This window comes from Hibiscus syriacus, unplaced genomic scaffold (genome assembly GCF_006381635.1).
Source record: "Hibiscus syriacus cultivar Baekdansim isolate YM2019G1 unplaced genomic scaffold, ASM638163v2 tig00000738_pilon, whole genome shotgun sequence".
In the NCBI taxonomy this organism is placed as follows: Eukaryota; Viridiplantae; Streptophyta; class Magnoliopsida; order Malvales; family Malvaceae; genus Hibiscus; species Hibiscus syriacus.
The window spans coordinates 1,658,360-1,684,372 of record NW_024061816.1 but is presented as its reverse complement, the minus strand read 5'-3'; the positions used below and the strand labels follow the sequence as shown (position 1 = coordinate 1,684,372).

At 34.8% G+C, this 26,013-nt stretch overlaps 3 protein-coding genes, 1 long non-coding RNA gene, 4 other non-coding genes and 1 pseudogene across 9 annotated transcripts; 3 read left to right on the top strand and 6 right to left on the bottom strand.

The window, feature by feature from the left end:
• Positions 1-1,042: 1,042 nt before the first annotated feature.
• LOC120213553 lies at positions 1,043-25,320 on the top strand. The gene is made up of 5 exons (XR_005524799.1): positions 1,043-1,054; positions 14,724-14,728; positions 16,776-16,780; positions 20,789-20,798; positions 25,188-25,320. It is a non-coding gene; the product is annotated as an uncharacterized LOC120213553 (long non-coding RNA).
• Positions 1,254-1,387, bottom strand: LOC120214026 (annotated as a pseudogene).
• Positions 2,604-2,765, bottom strand: LOC120214041. Its single transcript, XR_005524829.1, has one exon. It is a non-coding gene; the product is annotated as a U1 spliceosomal RNA (small nuclear RNA).
• LOC120214017 lies at positions 3,559-3,719 on the bottom strand. Its single transcript, XR_005524822.1, has one exon. It is a non-coding gene; the product is annotated as a U1 spliceosomal RNA (small nuclear RNA).
• LOC120214062 lies at positions 5,864-6,025 on the bottom strand. The gene has a single exon (XR_005524833.1). It is a non-coding gene; the product is annotated as a U1 spliceosomal RNA (small nuclear RNA).
• On the bottom strand, positions 7,632-7,793 carry LOC120214011. The gene has a single exon (XR_005524821.1). It is a non-coding gene; the product is annotated as a U1 spliceosomal RNA (small nuclear RNA).
• LOC120213543 (casein kinase 1-like protein HD16) lies at positions 9,387-14,251 on the bottom strand. The gene is made up of 16 exons (XM_039211657.1): positions 13,794-14,251; positions 13,269-13,394; positions 13,109-13,182; positions 12,931-13,000; positions 12,793-12,848; positions 12,611-12,682; positions 12,418-12,512; positions 12,135-12,201; positions 11,926-12,055; positions 11,621-11,839; positions 11,394-11,524; positions 10,806-10,980; positions 10,625-10,715; positions 10,047-10,204; positions 9,748-9,936; positions 9,387-9,555 (listed from the first exon to the last, which is right to left on the bottom strand). Exons 1-16 carry the CDS (start codon positions 14,199-14,201, stop codon positions 9,496-9,498), a joined length of 2,121 nt encoding a protein of 706 aa, XP_039067588.1. The 5' UTR covers positions 14,202-14,251; the 3' UTR covers positions 9,387-9,495.
• Positions 18,485-19,999, top strand: LOC120213536 (ADP-glucose phosphorylase-like). The gene is made up of 2 exons (XM_039211650.1): positions 18,485-18,789; positions 19,539-19,999. Exons 1-2 carry the CDS (start codon positions 18,535-18,537, stop codon positions 19,803-19,805), a joined length of 522 nt encoding a protein of 173 aa, XP_039067581.1. The 5' UTR covers positions 18,485-18,534; the 3' UTR covers positions 19,806-19,999.
• On the top strand, positions 21,769-25,320 carry LOC120213445 (YTH domain-containing protein ECT3-like). Of its 2 annotated transcripts, none has more exons than XM_039211600.1 (7): positions 21,769-21,938; positions 22,502-22,578; positions 22,745-23,170; positions 23,417-23,983; positions 24,081-24,293; positions 24,382-24,528; positions 24,682-25,320. In XM_039211600.1, exons 1-7 carry the CDS (start codon positions 21,923-21,925, stop codon positions 24,907-24,909), a joined length of 1,674 nt encoding a protein of 557 aa, XP_039067531.1. In that variant the 5' UTR covers positions 21,769-21,922; the 3' UTR covers positions 24,910-25,320. The 2 variants fall into 2 exon arrangements, with proteins under 2 accessions (XP_039067531.1, XP_039067529.1); XM_039211598.1 differs by having other exon boundaries at positions 22,706-23,170.
• Positions 25,321-26,013: the final 693 nt, after the last annotated feature.

Here is a 26,013-nt window from a genome sequence, read left to right as displayed (position 1 = left end):
TGGTGATTTTGAGTTAAAAAATAATAGTGACCAAAACAGAAAAAGTAATAGTTGAGATACTAAATATGTAATTTAACCTAAAAATAAATTGATTTTTAAACACTCTTACTTGTCCAAGTTGCCATCATTCAACTCTTCTGATCTCTTTGTTTTTCTTTGTGAATGGACCAAATTTCACCACATCATTCTTCCTTTCCCCCCTCCCTTTCGCTCCAGATATCTCTTGGCTTCTTTTACATCTATTTTTTGGGTTTGAATTTCATGATTAATATTTATATTTCATATAAATTATATATTTTATATATTTTATTTTACTTATAAAAAATTATGTGACATGATTAATATTTAATTTTTTTTATATATTTTTTCAACAAATTCTAATTCTAATCTTAATCTTACGTAGAGGAGAGGGAATGAAGAACTCTAAGAGAAAGAAAAAGTACTCCTAGTAAATCTAAAATCCATGACCTAAAAGAATACACAGAAATAAAGATCAGCAGCTCGATCAACTGAATAAATATATTTACTCATTTTTCATATAACATAATAATACTACTTAAAGTGTATATAATATATCAATCATATCATTACGTCAATCTAATTCCCTCTTACCACTTAGGTCACTTGATGTGTTCATCATACTTATCGTTTTTTAAATAGTATGGTGTGATTATAAGGTAATATATATTCAGAATTTTATTAACCAATTAACAACGTACAAACCTCGCAGATTTATTAGAGGAGAACAACAATCTCTTTTATCATTAAACGATGCTATTGATAAGAAAACAGTTTCTTCATCATTTTTCCATCTAGCTATCTGGCCAATTGGCAATCCTATGTCTTGTGATACCAAATTATTCTATAACATGAGATAACTGAATTTGTTGTTGGGTAGACCAGTTTGTTGACAAGTTGTTAGACCGTTTTAACAACCCATTTGCCCACTGGATTAAACAAACTTGAATGAGATTGTCAATTTGTTGATTGATTCTCTTGGGAAGTTTTTAGCTTAGCCTACATTTGTTAAAACCTTTTCCTCTTTCCATCTTCTGTAAATTGTTTCTGTTTTTGACGGTTTTCCTTATGTTGAACTAAGAACATGCATGCTTAGCATTTGTGTTGAATCTGAAGATATTGGTCTCCGTTCAATACTCTCAAACCTCTTGTGTTCACGTTACTGGCCATTCTCAAATGATTCCTATTGCAGAACATTCAAAAAAGTATAATTTTAGACAATTTAAACTAAATTTGGAACGCAAATTATGACGTAGGCTCTCCCACTTTGGGGAGACCTTAGGCCAGCACCCCTCCTAAATGCAATGGAGGTCACTAACCTAGGCCATGGACCTTGTTGGTCGCCCATTGACCCCGTCTAGGTAAGTATGTTGCAATGTAACTATGCGTCTTTTATTTATTAGTCCCAGCTTGTGGTTATACCTCTTTCTTACTTGATGAGATTAGTGCTTCATCATGATTCTCCATTTCCCTGGTGAATGGTGAGGCTGAATGAAGCTGCTAAGCTGATCTACAAAGAATATATGAAACTCTTAAACATATTAGAATCTGTTTCCTTGCGTCTTTATCTCGTTGATAAAAAATGGTTGTATATCGACATGGACTCTCTTTTGAATGATCATATGAACTAAGTTAGATATCAGACATCGACTCTATTTGGAATGATCAGATTAGAATTTCATTGCCAAAAGATGCCACGGAAGTAAGCTATTTTTTATCTTTAATGGATTTTTATTAGGTTTAGTTTAAGAAACCATTTGCTAACATAGAGAATCTTGTTTGGTTTGACATCAACAGTTGATTGGTAAAACATCATTAGTAATCTAAACAAAATTGTGGATGGATGTGTGGCTCAAATTGCAGCAAAGTTACAAGAACAATTTATTAAATCTTTATATTTGCTTAATTGGTTCTTAATCTTATCTTGCTTACTAATCCTCCCATGATTGTGCTATGAGTCAGTACTAAGCTATTCAGAGCTTAATGCCTGATGACATGAACAAAAGGGACTATATTGATGTTATTGAACTTCTGATATAAACTGAACAGAAACGTTATTTTTTTCTTCTCTTTTTTACTTTCTGTTCAGAATGTGGTAAATCCAAAGAACAACAATGAATGCTTTAATAGCAAGCAGCCATGCTTCTTGGTTTGCTTGAAAAGAGATTAATCATCCCTTTCAGGGAAATTAATGTGGTCAATTTTCTCTGTTTTTTATCTCATTTTCTTAAAGATTGTTTAGACATTCCTCTTGGAAATCAACTACTCATTTATCCAGTAATGCCGGTCTTTGATGGATTTCCTCTACTCTAATCTGCAGATACTCTTGATTTCGAAAAAATATTTTATAGGTGGAATGCACCAAACCGAGTAATTTGACAATTTTTGTTGGGTTCAGGGTTCAGCATGACAATGCAACATGACCCATGAATGGAGTAATCAAATATCACCCCTGAGGTAGTTTTCGTTTCGCTCTCTTCAGTCTTCTGCAACATGCTTGAATAACAAAGTAATACAAATGAACAATTTGGATAACATAGACTTTATTCTGTCCGAAACATATACATTTTACTCTGATTTTGTTCCTAGGAAATGCATACGCAAGCCGCCACTGCCACATATTATGACATAGGCCCTCCCACTTTGGGGAGACCTTAGGCGAGCACCCCAATTAAGTGCAATAAAGGTCACTAACCTAGACCATAGACCATAGACCTTATTGATCATGACCCCATTCAGGTAAATATGTTGCAATATGACTAGGTGTCTCTCATTTATTAGCTCGAGCTTATGGTTTTTACTCGATATGAGATTAGTGCTTCATCATGATTCTCCACTTCTCCAGTGACACTATATATGAAACTCCTAAATAAATTTACAAAGAATATATGAAAGTCCTAAACATATTAGAATATTTTTCCTTTCTTCTTTAGTTCATTGATAAAAAATGATTGTAAATTGACATGGACTCTCTTGCAATGACGATTGCTGTCATATGAACTAAGTTAGATATCAGACATCAATTCTCTTTTGAATGATCATATTAGACTTTCATTGTCAAAGATGCCACTAAAGTAAACTATTTTTTCATCTTCTTTATTGGATTTTTATTTGTGTAGATGAAATACGTCATGCGTAAATTGAATTGCAGTAAAATTGGAGTCAATGGAACTCTATTCCAGTTTCTAGGACAGTTATATGATCAGAAACCATGTCACATAAACTTTCGAGATGTATTATTTGTAGATAATTCAAATCTCTAAACCTTATTCCAATCATGTATGTGATCAAAAATCATGTCACAGAAGCTTATGAGATGTAACGTTTGCAAAAAAAAATCAAAACCCTAAACTCTATTTCAGTTTCGAGAACAGGTGTAAGATCAGAACTCATGGCGCGTAAACTATTAATATGATATTTGTAAATAATTCAAATCTTAAATCCTATTTCAGACAGGTATTTGAGCATAGACAATTGTAGATAATTCTAACCTTAATCCTATTAAAACGAGATAAACTAAAAAATTTAACTAAAATATTGGAAGGAGCCGATCAAACGCAGACCCTCAGTACCACAAATTATGTCGTAGGCTCTTCCACTTTGGGGAGACCTTAGACAAGCACCCCTCCTAAGTGCAATGGAGGTCACTAACCTAGGCCATGGACATTGCTGATCGTCCATTGACCCCGTCCAGTAAGTATGTTGTATCGAAGCTAGTTGCCTTTTATTTATTAAGCCCCGCTTGTGCTCCCTTCTCTTGCTTGATCATAAATAGTTCTGTATATGAATTTTTCCTGCTGATCGGTGAGACTGAATGAAGCCACACGAATTCACAAAGAATATATATAAAACTCTAAATAGATTAGAATCTCTTTCCTTGTTTCTTTTCAGGCAATGGACTGGAAAAGCCGATTTGACATAACGAAAGCATCGAGGTAAAAGAATCCAAAATATACAGGAATTTTACCGGAGAAACTATTGGAATATCAACAAAAGCAATTATTGTATGATCCAAATGCTAGAAATTCACTTCCTGAGAAGTTATCGTTTGACAAGTGCAGCAGCAGTAGTATGTATATATTTGAGATGGATTTTGGCACTGGCCTTGAAAATTTGTTTCATGCGAGCATGAGTATCATTATTGAAGTAGTATTGATTTCTGGCAATTCCCCAGAAAAGTTGTTTCTCGACAACACAAAGGACAGATAAATTTCGATATTGAAACAACTGAGGTGGAAAAGAACCTGAGAGCTTGTTATCTGATAGAATAATAATTCCATGATTTCTTTCAACTGCTAACCACTGTGAGAAATCTCCTTTGAGATCATTCTCACTCAAGTCCCAGGAAATAAGATTGATTGAAGATCCAGCTTGGAATCTCTCCTCTAACAATGCAAGATCTCAATGATAACGAAGATAACTTACACTTCGGTTCGATTGTGAGATTGTTGTTCCAATGCTAATCTGTTTCCTTCAAGGTGCAACTTCTTCAACTCCTTGAGGCCAAATAGCAATTTTGGTATCTCACCAGACAGCATATCGACGATGGGATTTCGCCCACTCGAACAATTCATGCTCAAGTCTAATGTTGTTATATTCACCAAGTTCCCAATGTCAACTGGAATCTCCATGGAAATTTCTTTGTTCTGCGGGATTAAAACTCCAAGCTTTGTTAGCTGCAATATTGAAGCTCAACGGCTTCAAACTTGTAAGACCAACAACATCATTAGGTAATCCCCCATCAATCATATTACCACTGATATCAAGATGCACCAGTTCACTCAAATTTCCCAGTCCAATCCCTGAAAGTTCACCTTGTATGGAATTGTAGGAAATGTCCAGCGACATCAAGATCTTAATCCGAAAATCAATGTCAAAACAGTTGGTCTTTGTTGGTGTGGGAAAAACACTGGATAGATTCAGACCAATCACTTTTTGTGAAGATGAACTGGAACTACATTCCACCAGAGCCCACTGACAACGTTTTGAACTGGAATTCCATGTCTCTAAGCCACCAAGAAACAAATCTGTGGGAGTTGTGTCTCTCATTGAGCTGCGAACTAGTATATCCTTGAACTCCACGAGAGCTTCTCGTTGATCATGAAGGCATTGGAAAGGAACAAATGAAGCTGAGACTTTGAACAAAAACTACAAGTATGATTTAGAAAGAATGCTTAAATTTTCCATCTTTTTAGCTTTTTGATGTTTTCTTCACCTAAATCTGCTTCTGATTGATTTCTGGTTCAGACATGGTAGTCAAAGGATGAGTCTTTGTTTAATGCAAAATATTGATGGGAAAGTGAATAGAAAATGCATATTTCCAGTAGGAAGGAATAATTTATAGTCATAGAGTGATGATGATTCCTTAAAAAGTATCAGAAATTCCATTTCAAGATTTCGGAAACGTTGGTTCATGAGCTGCTAGACTCATCCATGAAAAGGGTGGGAAGATTGTTTCTATAAGTGAGGTAACATGAGCCATAAAGAACAGAAAATAATCCATATTCTCGGTCTACTCAACCATGTAAAAGAAAACAAGGGTATTAATGGATTCCATGGCGGGGATTCTTTAGACCCCGAGTTGATTCTGGTTGAAGACTGCTACATACTCATCCCGACCGGCACTTGGCAGAATCATCAACAGGTTTCACCCTTTGTTTTACAGTTTCGTTGCTGAAAATAAGTTTGATGTTTGAAACCAAATGGGTCATTTTGATCATAATGATAGGAAAACGAACATGAGATTTATGCTAATCAGAGCTGCTAATCAGCCTATTAACCCAAAAGTCAGTTGCAAAGCAGAATGATAGACCAGTAGTAAAGTAACAATTGAAACTAAACTTAGACAGGGGCCGCGCGAACGCAGGCCACCGCTACCACAAATTATGACGTAGGCTCTCCCACTATAGGGAGACCTTAGGCAAGCGCCCCTCCCAAGTGCAATGAAAGTCACTAGCCTAGGCCATGGACCTTGTTGATCAACCATTGACCCCGTCCAGGTAAGTATGTTGCAATGTAGCTAGGTGCGTCTTATTTATAAGGCCGAGCTTGTGGTTCTTCCTCTTTCTTGTTAGATATGGGATTAGTGTTTCATCATAAGGAGGCTGAATGAAACTCCTAGACAGGTTTACAGAGAATATATGAAACTCCTAAATAAATCAGAATCTGTTTCCTTGCTTCTTTATCTCATTGATCAAAAATGGATGTAAATCAGACATGGACTTGGTGAGGGTTTTATATGTGAGACACAATCACCAACCTGAAAATCCCAGGAGTTATCCGTGAGAGTTTCAAGAAGCTTTTATTGTTTCTCTGCTCAGATAAGATTAAGCCCTTTTCAACATTTTTTCTTCAAAGATTATATGTTGAAAAGCTTAATATTTTGTGTTGTAAGTTGAGAAAGAAATGGAGGAGAAGATGAAGTTCACTGCAAAAGATGTCGCCGAAGTAGGCTGCTTTTCATCTTCATCATTGCACTGAGGAACCAGTTGAAAGTGCAGTTCTATCGGAAGGAAAACTGTTGTAACATTTACAATGTTTATTAGTCATATATGCATATATATGGTTTAAGAGACTATTATATGCTAGTGTATATGATTCAGTCAATACAAGATTCTAAGGAACTGATGGCAGGTTCAATAAACAAGTGTTCAGGCACAGATCTTACACAAATCCATTTAAACTAACCAAAGAAAACGTCCCTGGTGAACAGAGAGGCTGTAAATGAAGATTACAAATAACAGATTAAGCTCCAAAGAGATTATATTTCTTATTCCTTCTTTCTTTTATCCCACTGATTAAAATTGGATTAAAATTGCAGATGTGGACTCTCTTTCGAATGGTTATAAACCAAGTAGAATGTCAGAGTTTGCAAAAGCTTTCCTCAATTTGTGCTTGGGGGGGGGGGGGGAAGTGTGCCCATCTTTTAACATCTATGCTGGAAAGTTAATATCTCCATGGCTACCAAGAAAGGATCCATTGCATTCCAGTTCATCCATGTTGTTTCCAATACAATCTTGCTTTTGCAGTGAGGCAATTCTATGACCATAGCAACAATCAAGCATAGCTTGGCTTGAACATGGATGGTTAAGACTCCGAGCAATTTTCCATCTTTAAACATCATCCATATAGTTTCAATTCTCTCTTTGTTTTTGCAGTGAACCAATTCATTGTCTTGGCAACAACTAAGCACGGTTAGGCTTGAACAATGATGGTTAGATAATGTTTGAGACTTTGGGCGACTTTCTTCGGCGTTAAGCACTTATTCAAATTGCTTCAATCCCCTCTTTCTTTTTGCAGTGAGTTAGTTCAATGTCCATGGAAACAGCCAAGCATCGCGTGGTTGAACTTGGATGGGTTGAGAATGTTGAGACTTTGAGTCGATCATCACCATAGACAAATATGATTCTATAGACAAGTGATGACCCTGGCGTTGATGTATCATTGACATAAACATAAAAGGAAATTTATGATCAGAAACCATATCACATTTGTAAATAATTCAGACCTAAACCATGTTTCAGCCAGATATATGAGCAGAAACCATTGTACAAAATTCCAACAATAATCCTATTATTAACTAGACAACCTAAACAGTTTAACTAAAAAATTGGGAGGGGGCCGCGCGAACGCAGGCCCCCACTGCCACAAATTATGATGTAGGCTCTCCCACTTTGGGGAGACCTTAGGCGAGCACCCCTCCTAAGTGCAATGGAGGTCACTAACCTAGGCCATGGACCTCATTGATCGCCCATTGACCCCATCCAGGTAAGTATGATGCAACAAAGTTAGTTGCCTCTTATTTATCAAGCCCCGCTCGTGCTCCCTTCTCTTTCTTGATTAATGTGGGATTAATGCTTTATCATAAATAGTCCTGCATATGAACTTATCCCTGTTGAGACTGACTGAAGCCGCGGCGGATTTACAAAGAATATGCAAAACTCTAAATAGATTATAATCTCCTTCCTTGTTTCTTTATCTAACTGATTGAAAATGGCTTTAAATCATACATGGACTCGGTTTCGAATGGTCATGAACAAGGAGTCTTCAAAAGCTTTCCTCGTGGCTGCCAAGAACGGATCTATGCTAAAATGTTAGTATCTTCCATGGATGCCAAGAATGGATCCATTTCATACATATTGTTTTCAATATTCTCTTGCTTTTTCAGTGACCCAATCCAACTTGCAGGGAAACAACCAAGCATAACTTGGCTTCAACATGGATGATTAGAAAATTTTCAGAATTTGGGCAATTTGTTTTTGCTATAAACGTTCATCCAAATTACTTGCTTTTGCAGTGAGACAGTTCATTGGCCATGGCAATAACTTGGATGATTTGAGAATGTTGATAAGGCATAATCACCAATCTAAATTTCCCAGGAATTATCTGTAGAGTTTCAAGAAGCTTTTTTTCTTTCTCAGCTCAGATAAGATTAATCCCTTTTCAACATTGAAGATTTCATAAAGCGTTTAAGGGAATTTGATGTTTCGAGCATCCCTGTAAGATTATACAAGCTTTGAGGAATTTCACCCTCGAGGTTGTTGCAATTTGTTGGAGAGGGCTAGGATTCGGAGACTGCTAGACGCACAGATCAATGAATATTGATCCATAAATGGAATTGTTCCCAAGATCAAGTACTTGACCAATGGAATTGTCCTAAGATCAAGTACTTGAAGAGAGGACAATTGAGAGAAGAAATCTGGGAATTCACCACTGATATTGTTGTCATGAAGATAAAGGTGTTCAAGAATTCACAAATTGCTATTTGCAATGGACGGAAAGCATCGAGGTGAAGAATCAAAATCCGCAGGAACTTTACCGGAGAAATTATTGGAAGAAATATCAACAAAAGTAATTAAGATTTTGATACAAATGCTGGAAATTCACTGCCTGAGAAGCTATTGTTTGACAAGTGCAGCAGCAACAAGCTGTACATGTTTGAGATGGATTTTGGCACCGGCCCTGAAAAATTGTTTCCTGGGAGCATGAGTATCATTATTGAACTAGTATTGATTTCTGGCAATTCCCCAGAAAAGTTGTTTCTCGACAACGCAAAGGATCGATGGATTTCGATATTGAAACAACTGAGGTGGCAAAGAACCTGAGAGCTCGTTATCTGATAAAATAATAGTTCCAAGATTTCGGAAAGTACGATGTGTGTCTATAAATAATGACGTGACTTTTGAGATGTATTATTTGTAGATTTTTTTGTACTTTGAAATAAATTTGGCAAAGGATAAATAATTATGAATTCAGAGCATCATATGATTCAACAAACAGCTGCCATAACTTTCTGAGGTTCTCAAATTGTATTAATTTCCTTCTCTTTCCCCCTCCCAACCTTTACATTCACATCTGAGAAGATTTTATAGTAGAAAGAACAAACCCCACCAATAGTGAATACCAAAAGTACCTCAACAGCTTCAGATTTTGAGCATTCTCTGTTCATCTCAGACCGTCACAATGTACACTCCAGAATTAGCAGACCGTCCGCCCGTAACAGATCGATGCAATGTAGAGATTTTTTGCCCATTTTTCCTGCAACAAGCAATCACCGGGGTATTAAAAAATATAAACTCCTCGAATCAAGAGGTCGAACTTCTATAATAAAGAGAATAGACAGAGCTGCACTTGGTGGTTAGCACTCATTGCTAATGCTAGAAAAAACTAACCAGCATGGCCACAGGTTTTAAAAAAAGATCAAGGGGACAAAAATCAGCTTATACACACCTTAACATGGGTGCTAGGAAAGGTCGATGTGCGAAGAGTTTCCTGGGTTTCATCCATCGTTTTTCGTTTTGGAACACTTGGTATGAAGGCAGCTTGGTCTACGGTTGCAGCCATTGATGTTATCCGGTAACCACTCTCCCAACGCCGATGTATTCCTTCGCTTGGATACAGAAAGTCGAGTTCCACAACCTGGATCATTGACAAACATAAAATGAAGTTATAAACAGCTAGCTACTCTTGTAAACGGAGAGCAATAGAAAAACAGAAAAACGTAAGTGAAGAGCAAATGGAAGGAATACCTGATCAGAGAATCCAGCATTTTTCGACATAACCACACCCCACCGATTCCCGGAAGTTGTCATCGATGTTACATGAAAGCCTTCTTTCCACTTCTTATTTATCCATTTGAAGGGAAAAGATTCACTTACTTTGTACGACTGTTGAGTGTAAGGAGTTCCTATAAAGACATTTTGACAACGGCTCCGTAATTAGGTGATCAGTATAATTTATATTCTGTAGATAGAAACTGAGGAATGAAGGTCGCAAACTTGACGCTCTGCTAAAGGTTTAATTAAAGAAAACAAGCCTTAATTCAACACTTTCTTTTCTCCACACAAGTTCTTAACGATGCAAATCTGTAGACGGGCATGCAAACCTATCATATCTGTCCTTGAATGACTACGATTAATCTCATGATGCTATAGATGTACATGCCTGCAGCATCTTGGCAACAGGTCCAGGGATATGCACCTAATTTGCAAGTGTCTTGAACCTCCAAGTTAATTGTAATATTATAATATATGAATTTAATCATGCAAACTATGTTCTCAGAAAACTCGATGGCATAGGTATATATATATATTAGGAAATTACCAACCTTTCGACATAACAACCAAGGAACTCCCATTATTTGCTCCAGCTATTGAAGTAATATAGTAGTTCTTTTCCCACTGCTCCATAATCCAATCCTGATGAAATTCAAATTGATATTAAAGTCAGTCGAAACACATGTAAACCGACAGGTAAAACGAGAGGAATTATTGTTTTGGAATGATAACCTTGTGCAGAAAGACTGTTGACAATTCATAAACCTGGGAAGAGAAACCTGTTCCCGCATCCATGATCAGGGCCCAGAGATTGGCTGCTGAAGCCACACAACTAATAAACAATCCATCTTCGTTTCCCTTCTCCACGTGCTGACGCAACCTCGAATCTGCTACATTGTAGTGATATCTACAAGATTGATAAACAGTTTCAGAATGAAGATGAACAAACTTTATGTAAACAAATTTCAAACCTTGTGGCTGAACATCTCTTGTTTTTCACACAAATAAGCATGCACCATAAAAACATAAAAAGAGGCAATCCAGTTTGAATGGACCACATTCAACTTTTAACAACCAGTCACTATGAGTAAAAGTATCTTTTATCATTCACTTTTAACTTTTGCAAACAATGAAAGTATTCTCCAAATATGCTACGACGTTATTGCGAAGATGAAAACATTAAAAAATGCTGAGATTAACTCAATACCCGAATAACTTACAGCAAATGCAAACCGTGCATACCACTAAATATAACCACAAACATGGAGAGGGGATATTGTAGAAATGAATATTACATTTAACAAGAAAACGCAACTTTACCTCTGCTTCATAGGACGTCGTGCATTGTAAACAGAAATCCACTGAGTAGCAGGACTACCGAGTCGTACTTTTTTCTTAGGTTGCTCATCCTCTTCCAAGTTAATAACTAGCCTTCCCCGCTTTTGCCCAACCTATTTATACAAAAGGAAACAGAATAAGATTGTTTATTTGATCATCTATACAATCCAATTTAATTGAAGGAAAAAAACAAACAAACAAACATCTACCTTAAGGGCTCCATCAATTCTAATGGGTCTCAGTGCTATGCATGGTTCAATTAGGCTTTCAAAGAAGGATATGAGCTTGGCATAACTGGGCTCCTCATCGAACTTTAAATTTATAACAGCTTCAAGAAACTGCTTAAATGGGGCTGGACAAAAGCAACACATCAACTCCGGAGATGTGCCCATCTTTTTCTTGCAAACCATAAAACTCTTGTTATCCCCCTACGTGGTTCCAGAAAAAGAAGAATAATTCAGGAAGGAAATAAAATCAGATTATGTACATCATTAATTAAAATGACAATAAGAACCTGATAACCCTGCCACGGTAACCGCCCTTTTATCAGAAATATCAATGTGTATGCCAAGGACTCAAGGTCATCCCTTCGACTTCCGGTCCGTCCTAAATGAGCATGCACACTAGCATACCTAACTGTTCCCCTGATAGAACAAATATTCAAAGATGTTAACACAAAGCATAAGCGGTAATTAGTGACATTTAAAAACCAAGTTTACACACCTGAATACATCAGGCCTCTGATCATAATCAACATGTTTATCAGAGTGTGAATCTTTCCAACTAGAGGCTGATTCAAGAACATGTGAGTCAAGCAGCAATCAGTACCGAATCATTAATAGCATTTATTACATTCAGTAAGACACGACAAAATAAAATCTCACTGAGATCTGACATCAAAGAGAATATACAACTATACACTAGTAGTGAAATATAATGTGCTCAAGGTTGACAGGTAAGAAAGAATATACAGTTAACAGGGAAGAGAGGACTGAGGCAAAGATACCTAAACCAAGATCAATAAGATATAGCTTCTTCTCATCGGCTGATCCAGGCTGACCCAGTAAAAAGTTCTCAGGCTTCACATCTCCGTGCACAAACCTTTCTTCAAGCAGACAATAGACAGTTACAACCAGTTGCAACTATGCAAAACTGAAGGGCAAATTTAATGAACTACAGAAAGTTACAAGATGACCTACCCCTTTAAATGAAGCTTTTCGAGAATAGATATTGCCTCCATTGCGATGCAGGCAACCATATTTGGCGACATCCTGTCACAATACATGTTGCAAAGCTGTAAGACTATGGTAGATACATGTACTCATGTAGACATGTATGGGTAAGTACAACAAAGAGAAAAGAGGAAGATTCTGTTTCTTACGATTGTCCTAGAGAATTCCAAACGTCCCAGAGACTTTGACCAAGCATATCCATTACCTGAAATATTCATTAAATTTCTTTACAATATATTAACTAAATTGGGAGTCAAGATACTAACGAGCTAGAAACAAAAAATCACCAGAATATAGAAGTCTCCCTGGCGACCCTTGTAGTGCACCCCAGGAATCCCATAGCATCCATTTAGGGAACTTTTTTGTGGAGATCAAAAGTTAAAGGAAAAAAGTCAGAATTTATGAACTGCAATAAAATATGTAAATTCCAAAGCTTGACACAATTTTTTGACAAAAATGTCATACCTGTACACTTGCCACTCATACGGTGGACCATAATTGCAACCTTTACTGTTTCGGTGCTCTAACTTCAAGGCTACCTGTGATGAAAAAATCTCGTAACATTAAACCCCAAATGGGTTAACCTGGAAAGTTCTTAAACAGAGGCGTGAATTCTAAGACATACCTCAATTGCATCTGGTCCAATTCCATCACTACCGCCGCTTACCCGTCGGCCAACATAAACTTGGCCAAAACCACCCTTACCCAGTTTCCTTTCTATCTTATATGTAGGAGAATTTCCCACTTGTACCTGCAACAAGAAACATAACGTATTTAGCAAAGAGCTTCATTAAGTTGAATGACTAACCAACTAGGAATTTAGTTGTTAAGAAACTAAGGACTAAACGACAAGTGACCAAACATAGACAGAAAACCCTACAACTTGATGCAGTTAAACATTCCTCACTTTCATGCAAACTCGACACAGAAATGGTTATCCAGATAGTTTCAAGCAAATTTGAAATGCCGAAATAAATATATCACTAAATCTGAAATCATAAAACCAATATAGTATTCAACTCGTAACGGGGGGAAAATTGTATTCAGCCAACTTTCTCACTAAAAGTTATGCAATTTAATATGGAAGACTTAAAACTAAACTATATACATTCAACAAAAGGGGAAAGGTTTAGTTAGTAATATGAAGCACCATCTCAGGAACCGGGGTTGTGCTGGGTTCTTCTTCAACTCCCACTACTTTGTCACCACTCCCACCCTCCATTGCAATATCTTTATCCGCCACTACCTCTGCTCGGTTGAATACAGGTTCAGCAGCAGCCAAAGGTGCAGTCTCAGGAAGAACCTGATAATGCTCAGGGTCTAAACCAGCCAACCTAGCACCGCGGCCTCTACCAGCAGCTCTTAACCTTGCAGGTACCGCCGGTGAGGGTCCTTTGTCTACACCTACAGCATTACCCCTTCGTCTTCCACCGACTCTCCTCCTGGTTCTGTTTTGAGCAGGCAGTTCCCAATTCTCCTCTTGATCAATAAGTTGAGGAGGCGGCTCAGGATCACCAAGGCGTTTCGATCTCCGGGCTCCACTTCGCAATTCTGGCATCCTCACTCCATGCAATTCACATTGCCTAACTTCCCTGCCCACCACTCCAGATCTGTAACCGAAAATGTTCGAACTTCATAAATATAGAACTAATGAACACATGTAATAAGAAAATCGTCACCCGTTTGGAAAGCTCTTTAATCGACAACCAAGTATCTGAATTTTTTTTAACACAACCTAACGCAAACAACCAAGATTTAGCATTAAAAACACTATCATTGAGATTATTATCGAAATGTGGAAACAAGAAATTCTTACTATAATCATCATCCACTAAATTTCTCATAGTGGATATTAAGTAGAATATTTAGCAAATAGCCTTCAAAAGAGATTCTGTTTTTATCAAGTACCACACAGCTACAAAGCAAATGTAGCTGCATACATATAAAAATCTATGCAAATGCATCACATATTTGTTAAAAAAAATAAAAAATCAAACTTCATAGATCGCCGCTATCAGTCATTTCTTTATCGAACTAAATAAACACCAATAATTTACAATATAAAAAGGGTAAAGTATAGTAATGGTCACTGAACATTTCAGAAGCTTGCATTTAGGTCCCCAACATTTAAAACTTGCAATACAGTCCCCCAACATTTATTCCGTTTGCAATATGGTCCCCCAACTTAAACCACAGTTAGAAAATTAGGATAAATTATATAAATGGTCATTGAACTTTTCAGTCACTTGAATTTAGGTCCCCAACTTTTAAAACTTGCAAAACAATCATCAATTTCATTCTAAACCCCAATTTCCAAAGTAATTCAATTTTATTCTAAACCCTAAATTCCAAAATACTTAATTTAAATTCAATTATGTCAAAGTTATTATTATTTAATTTCATCTTATTTCATGTGATACGTATTTTTTATATAAATATAATAGTATAATTCTTATCTGTTGAAGAAATTTTTAAATAAAAAAAGTAGTTAGGATATAAAAGAGGTTGAAAATAATTCGAATTTTAAATTTATAAAATGTTATTTTGACGTATAAATAAAAGTGTAAACTACTCGGTTGACAACTTAACTATCTAGCCCTTTTTACTTTTGTCATCGATCTTTTAAATTTATCAATCATACCACATAATTATTTAACTGTTTCAACTAAGCCACTAGTCGTTACCAATTGATAAAATGATGATGTGGCAGTTAAAAGGAATTGACATTATTATACATTCAGTCTTTATTATTTATATAATCAATTTGGTCCTAAATTAAATAAAATTTAATAAATTAATCATTTAATTAGGATCTGACATGTGTTAGCACATGATCATGACACGTGTCATTGGTGACACGTGTTACCACCTAATTATTTATATATGCTATCAATTTGGTCCTAAATTAAATAAAATTTAATAAATTAATCATTTAATCAGGATCTGACATGTGTTAACACATGATCATGATATGTGTTATTGGTGACACATGACACCTCCTAATTAGAAGAAAATTAAGTTACAAAGAAGTAAAATTTGGGTCTTGGGCAAACTCAAACCTGAGTCACGCAAATGAAAGATATAGGGTGGAGCCACTAAGCTAACACCATCGTTTGTGTTAAGAGATATACAATAATACATATACTAATAGTATGACCAATGCCAGAAAAAAAAGAATATAATGTAAAATGGAAATAATGAGATTTGAACTTCGGCAAAAAATTTGAAAGCAATAAATGATGGGAAAATATTATATTTTTTACAATAAAAAATATTATATTTGATAAATTGTTTGATAGATTTAATATTTTTTAAATATTAGTTGATACAATATTTTAAAAGAATAAATTTAAGATTTATATATTTTTAAACTAAATTTAATAATTATATTTTTCATATTTATAATTCATGATTATATATATAATCTTAAGTTGAGTATTTCTAATATAATTAATAATTTTAATTTCTTATTAAAAATAAAATATTCAAAAAATATAAATGATTCATACATTAATATATGAATATATTTTTTATTTATACATCTAAATATAAATATACATTTATATATATATATTTTTATTCGTTGTGTCTGTGCCTTGAACTCTTTCTTCAAGCCTATATTACCTTAAATTGAAGTATTTTAGAATTTAGGGTTTAGAATAAAATTGAATTACTTTGGAAATTGGGGTTTAGAATGAAATTGATGACTGTTTTGTAAGTTTTAAAAGTTGGGGGACCGAAATTCAAGTGACTGAAAAGTTCAATGACCGTTTATATAATTTATCCTAATTTTCTAACTGTGGTTTAAGTTGGGGGACCATATTACAAACGGAATAAATGTTGGGGGACTGTATTGCAAGTTTTAAATGTTGGGGACCTAAATGCAAGTTTCAGAAATGTTCAGTGACCATTACTATACTTTACCCTAAATATAAATGCCTTTTAAAAATCATTTTTAAAATGAAAAAAATACTTTCATTTTAAAGTAAGTTTCTAATTTCTGATATTTTTTCTTCAAAAAAAATCTGTAATTTTTAGTAAATATTAATACATCTATTTTCTATCTTACTTGCTTGAATTAAGCATTTAAAATGTATGCATGACAAAGGTAACAATATGGAAAATATTTGAGAGTGCGTGCTTTTATGGATTCAAATAATTAACTATTTCTACCTAGATAGTTTCTGGAAATTGTAGGTAACTAAAAAATTTTCGTTTTTCTTTTCTCGGTTCTCTGAACCTGAAACACCATTTTCGTTTGAGGATAATATGATTTTGGTAATAAAATCTGATAATCCGTACATAGATTTATGATGATCGATGGAGGAGACGGTGGATACACATAAAATGAAAGATAACGTAAGCGACGAAGGTAGCAGAAACAAGTACAAGGCAAAATTTTTGAGGAAGATGAAACAACAAAAAAGTAAATTAAAAATTTACCCTTAAACTACGACGTGGTTCGAATCAGCGCACCATTATTGTTCGTTTTCTGTTTTTTCTAACGTAAGAATTAATGTTTCATTTTTATTGCTGTAATAACATAAAAGATAATACTATAATGTGTATATGCGCGCCACATTAACTTTCTTGTGGATCATATGCACCAACTTTTGATCTGTCCAGTTATCAAAACTTCTTGTCAATGTCTTCTTGGCAGAGAATATCTTTGGTTAATACTATGTGCATCGTGTGCGAGACAACGAATGTTGATGTGAGTTAAGTGTCGCATGTTGTTGAAAAAGACACAAAGATTTAGGGGTGTTTGGTTCAAAGATTGTGAGATTATCATGAGATGAGAATTCCACATTCTCATGAGATGAGAATTCCACATTCTCATGTTTGGTTGGTCGGGAATCTCATTCCCGGTAATGTTTTATTACTAATAATATATTTTTTGGATATATTAACGGTAATGTCATTACCTCCCTTCCCTTAGGTATTGTAACATTACCAGCTTTTTGGACTAAAATGTCCTTAAAATTTTATTTTTTTCAAAAATATCATTCTTATGTCATTGAATAATAAAAATTCTACGAAGGTTAAATTACAAATTTATCCTTAAATTATTTTAGATTTACAAAAAAAAATCTATAATTAAAATTTTATATGAATTTCAGGGGTTAAAAAAAATTTACCCATTCATTAAACCTTTTTTATATTTTTAATTTTGTAAAAAAAATTATATAAATATTATGAATTTAATTTTTTTCTTATTTTTTAGTTACCAACTCATACTTCTATTAATGAATTAACAAAAATCAATGGAAGAAAAACGAATAATTTTTTTTTTGGAAAGAAAACTCTTCTTTCTTCTATGAATGTGTTGAAAACCACCTGTTTGATATAAATTTATGTTTTTATTGAAAAATTGTAGTGTGAATATGATTTTATGTGCTTTAAATTTTATTAAACGATGTATTTGAGATGACTATATTGTGCATTTCATGAAAGCCTTCACTTATCAGTCGTCTGTTGTGATTCCAACTTTTGACAGTTATTTGTTTATATTTCCATGTCTGCTAAAGTAATGTTTTTGATTGGACTGGCAATTCATGTTGTGCTGTGTTCATGTATTTTACCATGTCATACTGGTTTTTACATGTTAATAATTCATATCATATTATCATATGAATTTTGAGACATTGGTATATTTGTGTCCTTGATCATTATTTTTTTTCTCCGTTTCGGTTTATGTTTTAGTTATTTTTCGGTGTTTGTGTTCAATATTGCTAGATCAACTTTAATCCAGGCAACCATCTCCCTCTTCCTCTTTCTTATGTTTGTGTTAGTTCGGCAGGCTTGTTGGTTGTTAATGGGTACTTTATTTGTCTTTGGTGTAATTCTTTTCTTAGGTGTTCAAGAACCATGGAGCTTCAGCCGGGGCTTCAATGAGTCACTCTCACAGTCAGATAATAGCTCTTCCAATTGTTCCATCCAATGTTTCTGTTCGGCTTGACAGTATGGAGGAGTATTTTTACCAGACAGGGAAATGTAGTCTCTGTGAGGTCCAATCAAAGGACCTCTTGATTAATGAAACCAGCCATTTCATTTCAATCACACCATTTGCTGCTTTATTTCCTTTCGAGATGTGGATAATTCCTGGATATCATACTTCTCATTTTGATGAACTAGACAAAGAAAAGGTAAATTCTAATGCTTCATGTTCATGGTTGTATTCTTTTATGATTTTACCTATGTCTCTTTCTATATCTTTCACATTTTCACTTAGCTTGTTTGATTTGGTAATTGGTACTTTCGGTGGAGATAACAGTCCCAGAAAATTTATGTTTTCACTCATTCGGGATAGATATATATCCATGAGAAAAGAAGGAATTAAACGTCAAATGATTGTTCGACATGGTCTTAGTATGTATACAATTTATTGAATTAATGTTGAGAAATTTATTTGGAGCTTAATACGAGTATTATTTCCCGTATTTAGTGAAACCGAGATGTTCTATTTAGTGGCTTTGCTTTGTTCTGTTAGCAATAATGATGCCAGTTTGGCCTTTAAAGTAGCCTGCAAAGGATATGAGGAATCTTTAAGGAGACATAGCAATGTCGTGTGAGCACAAAATGCCATGACCACTGTTTAACTAATACTTGTAGTCTTGTGTGTGATGGTACAAAACAAGTGATGCTAAATATGAATGAGAGTAAATGAATTCAGTTTTTATGTATTTGCTTCTCTCTTGACTTTCATGTCAGCTAAAATGCATGTCGTATTGTTGCGAAAATGTTGAAGGTCAAGAGCAGGTTTTAGTTGTAGATGGAGTGATGGAAAGAATTAAAGAAAGAAGTTTATGCTTTTTAGTGCAATAAAATGGTAGCTGTATGTTTATCCATAAATGGTAGTTTTCTCACATGGTTCCATTTGATTCTCGTTATGCAGGCAGTTGATCTTGGTCACTTGCTGAAACTCATCCTTAAAAAGATGTCGGCGCAGTTGAATAACCCTCCATTCAATTTCATGATTCATAATTCACCGGTCCACGTTGCCGACTCCAAGTTACCATACAGCCACTGGTTTTTGCAGATAATACCTCAGTTAACCGGTATAGGCGGTTTCGAGCTTGGATCTGGATGTTACATAAATCCAGTTTTCCCTGATGATGCTGCCAAAATTTTGAGGGAACTTGATGTTCCTGTACAAGGTTAAAAGCTAATTTACACCATACTAGTAGTGTAAAATCATATTGCAATAAGGAGAGGGGGGGAAAACTCAATTTACATGAAGAAATCTCATGTAAATCCATTTGAGCCCTTAGTTGCTTTTTACTTTTCTGGTTTACTTATCTAATTGTATTGGTTTATGTGATTTATTTACCATGTTATGTATTTTCTTGGAAAAAAGAGAGAAGAAAGTAGTGTTCAAATATAGAAGGGATCCAATGCAGCTAGGCCATACTTGCTTTTTTACTCACTTGATGGGGCCTAAAGTTTGATGACCATCTGAAGTGAGGCTTAAACTAGGTATTAAATCAAAGGGTTACAATTTAGTACATAAACTATTATTTTTGTCCCGTTTTGGTACCTAAATTTTATTTTTTAAAATCATGCTTGACGTTTAGTTTAGATTTCATTTTGGTACACCTGTTGAAAATTTAATGATGTTGATATGTCACCATAAGGTAATGTCACGTCATCATTGATTTTTTTTTAAATATCATGTCAACAGTTATGTTAAGTTTTTAATGAAGAGTACCAAAATAAAATTTACACTAAATGTGAGGTATGATTTTAAAAGAAACAAAATTTGTGCACCAAAATATATCAAAAATAATAATTTTGTTACTAAATGTATAGTTTACCCTAAATCAAATCAACACTCCCAAGCCCACAAAATAATTTTTTTTAAAAAAATTAAAATCATCTAAAATTTGAACCTATATTTTACGATTAAATTCATTTCAATTAAAGCTAAAACAATATTTTTTATATATAAACATGGGATAATCATAATTTAGTATTTATTCACAAATAACTCTTAATCTTTTGATATTGAACGTTCACACCCATAGTATTTATGATGTTCGAACTCAGGGTTGTGGCTAGATATAATGGGGCCCTGTACAAATTCTTATAATGATGCCCCTATTTTCTATAATCAATGCTTATGAAGTTTCAAGTAGAGTAAATAAGAAGAGAAAAAGTAGTGGGGAAATGGGAGCACACTGTTTAGGTTACTAGTGAATTGTAGTAACTGCCAGATAAAGGAGCGCATTGTCTGCAATCACACGAAACCCAAAGCAGATCGTTACCCATATCCAATTCTGTATTATATTAATGAGTGGTATTAATACAACTGCATCACACCAAATATATTAAAAAGGGTGATGTTTTCATGTTCCCCGAAGGCCAAAGGTCTGGTTCATTACAGCAGTGTTTTGGGGCCTCTATTTTGGGGGGGTCTGCGTCGTCGCGTAGTTTGCGTCGGGTCAGTTACGGCCCTGTTCGAACCTAAATCCCCAAAGAATAAAAACAATTCTTTTATCACTGAAGTCACTTAATTCGTACAGCTCAAACATGATTAAAATTAAAATTAATATGCAATCCTTTCTGATTTAAAATTTTGAACATAATACTAGGAGTGAGCGTTCGAACGAGTCGAGACAAAAAATTTCGAGTTATACGAATTGACGAGTCTTATTTTACAACTCGAAGTTGACTTGGAATTTTATTGAGTCAAGCTTATAAAATTCGAGTCAAGTCAAATTTTGGAGTTTTTGTTTAAATTTAATTGTAATTATTTATAATATTAAAATATTATTTATTCTAATTTAAATTATTTTATAATCATATACAATAAATATATATTTTTCATATGTGATATACATATATTATATAAAGTCGAATGACTCGATTCAAACTTGAAAATCAATCAACTACTTACTAAAAATCTTGAATTATTTGAGTTGTATTTTACAACATGATTTGATTGTGATTTTTTTTAATCGAGTCTTATTTATAAAATTACAATTCAAAATAAATTTGAATTAATTTTTTTCAAATTAAAAAATCAATTTTTCTAAACAAGTCGAATTTTGCTTCCTACCTTCTGCCAAAAGAAAATATAGTGTGTACACTCTTTCTCTAAACCTACTTCATTAAAGACAGCTCTCTCTAAAGGCTCCTTGTTTTTGGCGGCTACCCTTTTCTTCAAGGCCCACGCCATTTATATCTACTTGCATTTCTAGGGTTTTTCTTTCTTCCTCCTCCTCCATTTGCTCGGGTCATACTTTATCTCACTAAATCTACACCCCCTGCTCCGTGACAATGGCCACAGTTGAAAGTATCCTCGCTAACTTCACATATTTGGGTGTTGCTTTGTTTTTCTTTTGTGGATTTGTTGATATTTCCTTTTGTTATCATTCTTTGTGATTTATTTTTAGTTAGATTAACTTAGGAATATTTATTTTTTTGGGAATAATGTTTAGTGGATATTTGATTTTTATGGAAAATTTTGAATTTCATGCTTTGAAGGTATTTTTATTTGGATCATTGCTGTTGAAAATTTATGCTATTTTTAGGTGTGGGTTTTAGTAGAGTTTACTGAAAGGTTCCTTTTTAAAAATGTCTCTGCTTAATTTCAATCTTCTTTTTCCATTATTTTCCCCATATTTTATAGGTTTGTAGGGTGGTTTTTTGAGCTTACGTATTTAATTGTGTTGGCTATGGATCTTTGTTTGTTTTCTATTTGTATATATAGATAGATTTACCTTATGGTTTTGATAGCTTGAAGTTGTAGTTTTGTTAGTTGCTTTAAGTGCTATGCTTTGAATATAGTTAAACGTTTGTAGAACAGAATTTTCGAATTTCTGGTATCGTTTTAATTCTTCACTTCTACACTCGCAGAAGTTGTAGATTCACTAGAGAGTTTTTCTCTGAATTCGCAAGCTAAGACCAAGAAAGTTCCCGTGCCTGTCAAGAAGGTAGTATTTGGATTTTGGACTATGAGATGCTCATTTATTGTTAACCTATTAATTGACTTTGAGGTTCTGTATTCTTGCAATTTTTTGGGATGATGTAATTAATTGACAAGTTTAATGTTATTGACAGGATTTTGACAGTGATAATAACTCTTACATGTACCCGCAGACTTACGGTTATGTGCCATACGGGACGTACTCCATGCCCAGTTCACCTCTTCCTCCTATGGGACATGATGGTCAGCTACATGCATTGCAGGAATACTATTATCCAAGTGCTTATTATCAGGCACCTCTGCAAACTAGTCAAGCCAAATCTTCTCAAAGGGACATATCAACTTCAGGTGTATCTGATCAAGCTTCCTTATCCAATAAAACAAAAACAGGAAATTTGAGCACTATAGCAAGCGGTGGGGTTTTGAGTGGCAATAATGGATCAGAGTCACTAAAATCAACTTCTAAGGGCTCCTCTCTAAATCCCAATGTTTCCTATAATAGAGTCGGCCATCAGGATTCAACATTTAGCTATGATGGGGTCCAGCCTACTCCTTGGTTAGATATGACAATATCTTCTAATGGGCAATTGAAATATACGGTAAATAGTTGATTCTCTTCATAATTAAAAGAAAACCTTTCATCTGGTAGGAATGGAAATTTTCATCCTTTCCTCATACCATAGATTGATCCTTGCTTTATAGATACCTGGATTCTAACCCATACACGCACTAACACGGATTCAAAGTTAGCATAAATAGAATTATAGACATACTAAGTTATGTAGATGTAAGATTTGTGTGTTTCATTGTTGGTTGACCTGATTGTTCTAATGATCTGAATGCAGAATTTCGACAATGGACGACCATCATCAGGTGCAGCCCAAGCATTTGGTTACCTGAACCACATGTACCCTAACAACATGGCCTACTGTCACTACGGAGATACCATTAGAGGGGGTTCTGGTTTTGGATCATATGGCTACTATACCTGGAAGAGGGGACAAGGGTGCTATAATGTGGGTAACAACAACAAATATAAGGGTCATGGTTATGGAAAAGAGAATATGGATGGTTTAAATGAGCTGAACAAAGGACCTAGAGTAAAAGGGTGTACGACCAAGGATGGTACAAAACTAGCTGTTGAAGACCAGAACATTCCACTGACTGACAGCAACAAGGAGAACAGTGTTTCTCTTGTGCCAGATATGGAGCAGTATAATAAGGAAGATTTTCCTGAGAGTTATTCAAATGCCAAGTTTTTTGTCATTAAATCATACAGTGAGGATGATGTCCACAAAAGCGTCAAATACAATGTGTGGGCCAGTACATCTAACGGCAACAAGAAACTTGATGCAGCATTCCGTGAGGCCAAGGAGAAGTCTGATGCCTGCCCTGTTTTTCTATTGTTCTCAGTGAGTATAATAAATGTTACCATATGCCGGTTAAGACTTCTGGTTTACTGAGTATATATGGTTTGCCTGATTTTTACTTACCTGAACCCCTTTTCAGGTTAATACCAGTGGACAATTTGTTGGAGTAGCAGAGATGGTTGGCCAAGTTGATTTTAACAAGTCTGTAGAATATTGGCAACAAGACAAGTGGACTGGTTGCTTCCCTGTGAAGTGGCACATCATTAAGGATGTGCCAAACATTGCACTGAGGCACATAACACTTGAGAACAACGAGAACAAGCCTGTCACTAATAGTAGGGACACCCAGGAGGTATTCTCCCTCCGTGTGTTTGATGTGTTATTTCTGCGTTTTTGGTATATCCATCATTCTCATTACAAAATGGTTTGAGCTTCTGTAGGTTTATTTCGAGCAGGGGCTTCAAATTCTCAAAATCTTTAAGGATCATTCCAGTAAGACATGCATTCTTGATGATTTTGAATTTTATGAGGCTCGTCAAAAGACAATCCTAGAGAAAAAGGCTAAGCATCAGCTGTTGCAAAAAAAAGTATGCCTGACACTGAATTAAATCTTGTGCCTGGATTTTGTTTTCTTCCTCCACTTATTTAACATATTTTCATGCCTTTTTTTCATATGGAATCTTATAGATATCTTGCATAAACTGTTTAAAATATTAACTGCTTTTATTCTTCCATAACAGATTTTGAGGGGGGTACCTAATGATTCCCATGTGTTTGACAAGGAAAATGTGACGATAGAAAAGAACACTTTGGAAAAACCTGTAGGGGAAGCCTTTATAAAAGAGCCAACTGTTGTATCAACAGAGGTGGTAAAGGATAATGGAGATGTGAAACCTATAGAGGAGAATGGATCAGTTACAGCAACCAATGGTTGCCCCAAATCAGCTTCTGTTGCAAGTGCGTGCTAATTGACTTCAGCGATTAGGAAGCAGTGTTGTACTTTTTGTTGGTTATTGACAAGCTAGCTGCTTCAAATCGGACATTTTGAGTCTCTGTCTTCGACTGATCTGCAACTTATTCCCAAGGAGGTAGGATTGAGAGATGCCTTTCAGCATTTCCTTGTAGGCAAAATAGCAATTAGCAACATGGTGAAACTGAATGCGACTGCTGAATAGCATGAAGTTTGCCTTTTCGTTTTTTCTTTCATTTCTCATCTGTTTTCTTTTTGTTTTTCATAGTGAGAGAGAATTGCAATTAATCGTGTTTGCATTTGATGACGGTGTGGGTTTTTGTTAACATTTCTAGTATAGGGAAGTGAAAGACTAGTATTTGAGACTTGTACTGTTGTTCACAATCTATAATTTATGGGGTGTAATAAATTTATTGTGCGAGAAATAAGCGAGCAATGTGTAATTCACTATGTTACTACAGTATTTATCCATTAGAAACTAGAAAATATGCTTCAGCTAAATTGCTAATGCCTCATTTACTTTAACTTTTTTTATCTACTGTTCTTTTGGCATTAATCATTTAGACAAATCTCATTGTCACCATTGATGCTGCCTCTATAGTCGGGTGAACTTGAGTCTGCAGTGAAGATTTGAGTTCTAGGAGGTAAGTCGCAGCAAGAGGAAATTTGGATTAGCTTTTACCTGCATAAGCTCATCAGTGGCTAGGTTAAAACAATTAGCAAGGTTTGTACTATACTTTTTTACTAGTAACTCATGATTTGAGCATTGGTAATTGTTGTTTCTGCTTTTACCTTTAAATACTTTGTAGATGTTTGAGATTTTGGAGGAATTGGTAGAGGAAGGTTCTGAAAATATCAATATTCAAGACGATAAGCAACCGAGTACTGGTTCTGTGATTATTAATTCTCATCTCGAATAGTTAGAGTACCTCCACGGAGACGATTGAAAGCCTGTTTTCAGGGTTCTTCAAAACAAATTTTAAAGTTAAGTAGGCTATCTATGTCACAGATTATGGTGTTAAGTGATCTAGAATTAAAACAGAAAAGATCAATAATCACTATAAATGCATTGTTAACAGTTCTAGAAAGCTACTTGATATTA

Excerpts from the sequence above, each read along its gene's own strand:
- LOC120213543 (XM_039211657.1), bottom strand. The coding sequence starts at position 14,201 with ATGCCAGAATTGCGAAGTGGAGCCCGGAGATCGAAACGCCTTGGTGAT. Across the intron at positions 13,001-13,108 it reads TATGAGTGGCAAGTGTACAG|TTCCCTAAATGGATGCTATG; the intron begins GTATGACATTTT and ends TCCACAAAAAAG. Across the intron at positions 10,205-10,624 it reads CTTGGTTGTTATGTCGAAAG|GAACTCCTTACACTCAACAG; the intron begins GTTGGTAATTTC and ends ATGTCTTTATAG.
- LOC120213536 (XM_039211650.1), top strand. The coding sequence starts at position 18,535 with ATGAGTCACTCTCACAGTCAGATAATAGCTCTTCCAATTGTTCCATCC. Across the intron at positions 18,790-19,538 it reads ATGAACTAGACAAAGAAAAG|GCAGTTGATCTTGGTCACTT; the intron begins GTAAATTCTAAT and ends CTCGTTATGCAG.
- LOC120213445 (XM_039211598.1), top strand. Across the intron at positions 23,171-23,416 it reads ATGGGCAATTGAAATATACG|AATTTCGACAATGGACGACC; the intron begins GTAAATAGTTGA and ends ATCTGAATGCAG. Across the intron at positions 23,984-24,080 it reads CTGTTTTTCTATTGTTCTCA|GTTAATACCAGTGGACAATT; the intron begins GTGAGTATAATA and ends ACCCCTTTTCAG.